This window comes from Pistacia vera, unplaced genomic scaffold (assembly GCF_008641045.1).
Source record: "Pistacia vera cultivar Batoury unplaced genomic scaffold, PisVer_v2 Contig364, whole genome shotgun sequence".
Lineage (NCBI taxonomy): Eukaryota > Viridiplantae > Streptophyta > Magnoliopsida > Sapindales > Anacardiaceae > Pistacia > Pistacia vera.
In genome coordinates, this window is record NW_022196184.1 from 568,495 (window position 1) to 576,105 (window position 7,611).

The following is a 7,611-nucleotide window of genomic DNA, read 5'->3' on the forward strand; positions in this document are numbered from 1 at the left end:
CTCACAAGATAAACTATGTGATCCATCTCAGCTATGTCTTTTAACACCAAATTCATGCTATGTGATGCACAGGGTGACCAAGTAATACTCGGATATTTCTCAGACAACATTCTTCCAGCAGCTTTATAATTGGATCCATTGTCTGAGACAAAATGGACAATACTATTTGGTCCAATCCATAAAGCTACCTCTTTAAACATCTTCAACAATGTCCCAGCATCCTTCACAACATCTGAAGCATCAAATGATTTCACAAAACAAACTCCCATAGGACAATACACCATAAAATTGATCAATGACCTATGTGAATTATCAGTCCAACCATCAGCCATTAAGGTACATCCAACATTTTCCCAAATCTTTCTGTAACTATCAACAAGAAGCTGCAGTTCCTTCTTTGCATCTCTTAACAAATTGACACACAAACCATGATAATTTGGATGTTTTTACCCAAGCCCAATTGCAGCTATAGCATCCACCAAAGGCTGAAGATAACTTGAATTTACAGCATTAATTGGGATGCAAGCATCGTAAAAAAATCTTGCAAAAGTCATGTCTGCTCTGTTAGTGAACAACCCAGCTACGCAGTGGAAAAACAAAAACATAAACTACATGGATCATTCCTTAGAACCAAGATCCGGGTAAAAAAATCACAGTTTATACAAAATAATCAAATCTGCAGAAAAATCAGTTCAAGGTTTAAGAAACATACGCATGTTGTGAGGCTTCTCCAACTTTGTCAATGAACGTTTTTGCTACCAACCCAAGTGCAGGATCGAACCCACGTAGTCCACAGAAAGACAATCACAAAGAACTAAGGAGGGATTTTCTAGATCCTCCTTAGCCTTAAGATTAAAGAAGAAAATCAAATAGATTTGATTTTAGGCTAAACCAAAATTGGCATGGGAGAGTATTTGTGGCTGCTGTGTTTGTGCCTTTTCAAAGAAAAATGAACTAATGAATAATCTCTTGCATTTTACAAAGAAACATTTTCTTTTATAGTGTTATTTTAATGCCCTATTCCCATATGGAATAGGCTTGGGCTCCAACCCAAACACTCCATGTTGCCAAACACTCCAAATTAGATATTTATATTTATTTCATCATTATTTCAATTAAAATCAATTAATATATATTTAATCTATATATTAACATTTAACAATAATGATGATTTAATTAAATATATGTGAACACATATTTAAACGTAATTTCACTTATTTATTTTTTCTAATAAATTAAATAAAGCCTATGACCTCAGCAAATTTAATTACACTGTGAAATTATCAAAATACCCTTTCGCCTAAAAAGACGAAAACACCCTTCTTTCTTCCTGAGTCTTAAATTATCTTCTTTGTGTGTGACTCATAGGCTCCTCATCATACCGGCAGTGTATAGTATCTCGATTAACACCAATTAATCGTCTCACTAATACATAGACCAAGATTGGCCCCTAGCAAGGCATCATGGCTACCAGATGGATTCGGATTCAGCAAAGTAGCTACCTGTCAACGATATGGTTACCGTACAATTCGATCCTTTCATCATCCGTTATCTCAACGAGACGAAGGCATATAAATAGTGTCAACCTTCTGTTACTCTCGATATTATGTATTCAGTTTCTAGACCAATGACCTGTATTATAATCTGGATAGAGCAACAACTCAATCCCACTGTGGCCACAGTTTTAGTGTCATTGCCATATACTGAATTGTGCCATGAGATAACTTCTCCTGTACCCGGGAGTGATGAATCCTTTGTCAATCCACCATAGTCTTGATACACTCCTTGATGCGGCCAATCACTACCATATTGACAGCTCTAAATAGAACTGCATTAAGCTAGTGTCAAACTACACCAATCGGTGCACAAGGTGCTCTGGTGATCTCAAGTCTAAGGATCACATGCACCACCATTCGTTAGAGGATTTGTTCCATAAACACTGGGGTTACCATCCATATGGAATCCTCTAGTGGGTCTGTCCAGTAAACTTGCTGCGGTGTATTCACCTACAGCAAGCACCCATGTGTTGCACTAAGTTGTCACCAAACAACCTTGACAAGTGAGATCATTCACTACCTTTCGACAGGGTCGTTCAACACTATGATAGCCTTACCGTATTATCTGTGCCCTTACTTCATAATAATACTGGGGCTACGGACGTTTCTAGAATGGCCATCATACGTGCTCATAGGGTTCTCACTATCAAGATTTGAAACACTTGATACCTTTGTCACAGTTCTACCATTCTAAGGACATATATCAATACATATTGCAATAATAATGATTTACGAGATATAGAATAAAATGATTTTTATTGATTAATGATCATTATTACAAAGAGTCAATTCTGCAATAATTGATTGGCTCTAGGGCATCTACTCTAACAATCTCCCACTTGCACTATAGCCAATCATTCATGTATTTAATACCAAATGATCTCAAGTGCCTTTCATGCCTTTGCTGCGACAGAGGCTTTGTCAGTGGATCTGCGAGATTGTCGTCAGTATGCACTTTACTAATCTGCACGTCTTTCCTCTCAACTATCTCTCTGAGGAGATGGAATTATCTGAGTATGTGTCTGGACTTCTGATGAGACCGTGGTTCCCTGGTTTGAGCAATTGCTCCATTGTTGTCACAATAGATGTCTATAGGATCAACAATCGTGGGAACCACACCAAGTTCAGTATTGAACTTCTTAATCAAAACTACCTCTTTGGCCGCATCTGAAAATGCAATATACTTAGCCTCTATTGTAGAATTCATTACAGTGCTTTGCTTGGAGCTCTTCTAGCTCACTGCACCACCATTGAGACAAAATACAAACCCTGATTGTGATCGATAATCATCTTTGTTTGTTTGGAAACTAGCATTACTGTATCCTCTTACAGTGAGCTCATCTTCCACTCCATAAACCAAGAACATATCTTTAGTCCTCTTCAGGTACTTAAGAATTTTCTTGACAGCCATCCAGTGACGCTTACCTGGATCTGATTGATATCTACTTCAAGTGCTCAAAGCACATGAGACGTCAATCTGAGTACATAACATGGCATACTGATGCATGCAAATGCAATACCTAATTTTACCACACTAAATTCTAATGCAAAGTCGTGTAGTAGCAAATAGCAAGTAAGGGTCTTTCCCGCAGAGGATTTGTGAACTCAATTAATTATCTACTTCAAACAGGGTTTGTCACGAATTATAAAAACTCAACAAAAACTATCAAGCTAAAATTAAACAAAGTAAAACAAGGAAACAATCACAAAAGAGATAAATAAGAGAAACTAGACTGAAGGTTTATTCGCCACCACTAGACGTGAATTACATATAATAAAAGCACTCTTTAACTTTCTACCCTCTTAATCACATCAGCTCAGAAAATACCAAACGTTGATAAGTTCTATCTCTCCTTACTGAGTCGTTGGATTAGACACGATCATAACCCGATTCCCTATTTATTAGATAACCTAGGATACGATCTCTAGATTGAAAGTAATAAAAGCATTAAGTTGTGAGAGACCTACTGAATCAAGGCTAAACTCATATGGTCGGTTTAGTTATCTTGAGTGATTACCCCCCATGTATGCAGGCATACACTTTACCACTAGTTATTTAGGTTAATAAAGCGATTCCGTACTAAACAACCTAAATTGGCATTAATAAATTAATCCTAACTATTTAATTGCGCACTTAAACAATTAAGACAATCTATCTAAACCCTATTCACAGAGAAATAATCACATAACCAAGAGGGATCAAAAGATAAATAGATGCAAATTTTATTAATCACAAGACATGTCTAGGGTTTTGAAATCACCCTCAATCACAAAAGAATTAGTTCTTCATGAATAAATATGAGAACATCATTGTATTATTCATAACAAATAATAATAACAAAGAAGAAGAAAAACTTAGTGAAACTTGGTTGGATTAATGAAGTTGATGATGATCTCCTCCAATTCTTCTTCTCCAAGCCTTCTTTAATCTCCCTTTTTCTTCAGTTCTTGAATATTTTTGTTCTCTCTTTTTTTATCTCTAAAAGAATTCCCCTAAAATAATGCTAAAAGACTTCTATTTATATCCCACAAGGGTTAGGGTTTTGTTTTCCTTAATTCTAGTTAGTTTAGGACTCTTAAAACCCTATTTTCCTAGTCAAAAATGGAGGAAAAGTTCCCAGCTGTCGTGACTGTGCCGTGGCACTGTGCTGCAGCACAGTAACTACTGCAAAAAGTGTGCCGCGGCACAGTAGCTACTGGTCTTCTTCCCGCATCATTCCACTATTCTTCAGAGATGGTGATTTTTGAACTCGATAACGATGAAATTTGGAAAAGTGGTAAACATATGAAATGTAGCCCTTTGAATCAGCTTTCCAACAGTCCAAGAATTGTCTTAATCCAAGTTCTACAGCTCAAGATATTCTTAAAATACCAAGGTATGCTCAAGCTGGAGCATAATCTAGGATCTTCTCTTTACTTCAACTTCCATAACTTCTTCAATTCAACTCCAATTCTCGATCCGTTTGTTTCCAGTCATCACAAATTCTCTCACCAACATCATCTCTCATCCGAATATTATTTTTGAGCCTTATTTCCTGAAAACACAACAAAAATACCCGTGATCCCGAAAAGTGCGTTTATGAAACAATTAAGTTAATTCATGCGAATTAATCCTAATTTCCCACAAATGATACCTATAAACCACTAAGTATAAGTGTATTTTCAAGCACTTATCACAACCCCCAACCAGCTTCTTGCTAGTCCCTAGCAAGCTAAGCGATAAAAATATGTCTTCTAGCTTGAAAATTAAAATAAAATAAACATAAATCTAATCTACCCCAAATCACTTCCGTAGATTGTCACGGTTGCATTTAGCGTATGCAACAAGCCTTTAAACCCCTAGGTGGCCCTAGTTGGACGAGTTGTAGTCTCGTGAGGGTTTCCAGCGATGATACCCACAAACATCCATACTAAACCTAACCTAGACTCGAAAATTAAAAACAAACAAACAAAACATTAGTCTCCGGATATACATTCGTCTCAAAAATTGCATACAACACATAACATAAAGAATAGTTAAACATCACCCAAGCCCAAAGGTAACTCAAAAATCAATTTCATTTTCATTATCAACTCTCACACATCAATCATTCCACAAACCCGTTAATCTCAAAACCCGGATGATCACATGCACAAACTTCACAAACAAAGAATTGATCTCAAAATTTTAAAAATATAATATAATGTATAGAATCAAATTCCATAGGCTCACTTTTCAAACTACTCTCCACTAATGTAGAATGATCACACTACCTCGGATCAATAGGTCTTTATTAAGCTTGTTACGTTAGGCTAGGTTATGAGGTTATGAAAGAACGGAAAAGATAAGCAAAAATAAGAGACTCAATCCTATTTCTTTCAAACACTTTCATTCAAGCACCACCATTCTTCTTTACACCCCACTTTTTCCACCCTTTATCAAAAATAATTTCATTGCATCATTTATACTTTGCAATGTTTCTCAATAAATTTCCTTTTTTCTTTCTTTCTTTCTTCTCCATTTTTCTTTTCTTCTTTTTTTCTCTTTTTTCTTTCAAATTTTTTTTTCATTCGGAAGAAAGAAAAGAAAGCTAAAAATGCTACCCCAACTCTTGATTAAAAAACACTCCACAACCCCCAACCTATTCTTTTGAGCACATTTGGAATAAATTGACAATTTTCACAAACCTTCACCCTCACTTATTTAATTGCTCTCACCAATCTTGTACTTAGATTAAGTCTCTTAAAAATTAAAGGGTAGGAATGTGTTTTTGGCTCAAAATAATGGTAGGTTAATGTAGGTTACATGAAAGAAAATCAAGGCTAAATGTGTTTAATAATGGCTCAAAGGGGTAACTAGCGATAATTTAAATAAAGGGTTGGCTTGAAAGGCTCAAACGATCCAAAGATAGCCTAAATCATATCCTAAGTAATGTGCATTCTAGGATTTCGCCTCAAGTAGTTATCAAGTGAGTTCTAGAATTTGTTGAGATCGCAAAAATGTCTATGAAAATTCATACATAACAAACATCACTAAGCCTTAAGACTAACCAACCAAATCATACCACATAGCATGAGAGTCTCAAACTAGATGAAACTAATTATTCAAAATTACCCCTAAACCTAAGCAACATTTAACATCTTCTAAACATCACATGTTATCACAATTATAATCATATCATTGACACATAAATTAATCCGAAAAACTAAAAAAATATTAACCCTAAAAACATGCAAACACACAAATGTAAACACATACTTAGACATACCAAAGAATTAATATTTCTATGTCCCACCCCCAACCTAAACTGGGCAATGTCCTCATCGCTCTATTAATCGGTATTAAACAAAAATCATTAGGAAAAACGAAAACTAACACAACTCAATCGGTTGCCTCCCATGTAGCGCTTTGTTTAACGTCGTTAGCTTGACATTGTTCTTTGCTTAACCATCCATGTTCGTTGGTTCATGGAGAGGTACTTCATCCAAGTGTTCCATGAATGGCTCGTAGTATGGCTTTAGATGATGGCCATTGACCTTGAAGTCTTTCCCTGTATTCGTGCTCTTAATTTCCACTGCACCATTGGGAAAAACATTAGTAATCACAAAAGGATCAACCCAACGGGAACGTAACTTACCAGGAAAAAGTTTAAGACGTGAATAGAATAGAAGAACTTTTTGTCCAGCTTCAAAATGCTTTCGCTGGATCATTCTATCATGGAAGGCCTTTGTTTTGTCTTTGTAAATGAGTGAACTTTCATAAGCTTCATTCTGTATCTCCTCAAGTTCATTCAATTGCAATTTTCGTTGTTCTCCCGCTGCGTCTAGTTTCATATTGCATTGCTTAATTGCCCAATAGGCTCTATGCTCTAATTCAACGGGAAGGTGACATGGTTTACCATAAACCATTCGGAATGGGGACATTCCAATTGGTGTCTTATATGCTGTCCTATACGCCCATAATGCATCGCCAAGCCGCAAGCTCCAATCTTTCCTATTTGGATTCATGATCTTCTCTAAGATGGACTTGATTTCCCAATTAAAGACTTCGGCTTATCCACTCGTTTGTGGGTGGTATGGCATAGAGATCTTGTGGGTGACGTATTTCTTCAAGGTAGCCCAAAATGTACGGTTGCAAAAATGAGTGCCCTGTCACTAATGATGGCTCTAGGTGTTCCAAACCTTGCAAAAATGTTAGATTTTACAAAATCTACAACAACTTTAGAATCATTTGTCCGGTTGGCCTACCCATTTAGACAAATAATCAACAACAAGTAAGATATAAAAGTAACCATAAGAAGACGGAAAGGGTCCCATGAAATCATTACCCCATACATCAAAAATCTCAACAAATAAAATTGGATTTTGGGGCATTTGATTTCTTGGGCCTAAATTACCTGAGCGTTGACATCTATCACATGTTTTGCAAAACCAATATGCGTCTTTAAAGAGTGTAAGCCAATAGAATCCACTCTCAAGAATCTTAAGAGCTGTCTTCTTTGCTCCGAAGTGTCCTCCACATGCATAAGAATGGCAAAAAGTTAAAATTGAATTAAATTCACTTTAGGAAATGCAC

General features: G+C 36.2%; 1 protein-coding gene across 1 annotated transcript; it reads right to left on the reverse strand.

The window, feature by feature from the left end:
- Nucleotides 1-6,479: 6,479 nt before the first annotated feature.
- LOC116140150 lies at nucleotides 6,480-7,043 on the reverse strand. The gene has a single exon (XM_031425770.1). The coding sequence runs from the start codon at nucleotides 7,041-7,043 to the stop codon at nucleotides 6,480-6,482; it is 564 nt and encodes a 187-aa protein (XP_031281630.1).
- Nucleotides 7,044-7,611: the final 568 nt, after the last annotated feature.

What these genes read in the sequence shown, in the direction of transcription:
- LOC116140150 (XM_031425770.1), bottom strand. Translation starts at nt 7,043, where the DNA reads ATGAATCCAAATAGGAAAGATTGGAGCTTGCGGCTTGGCGATGCATTA.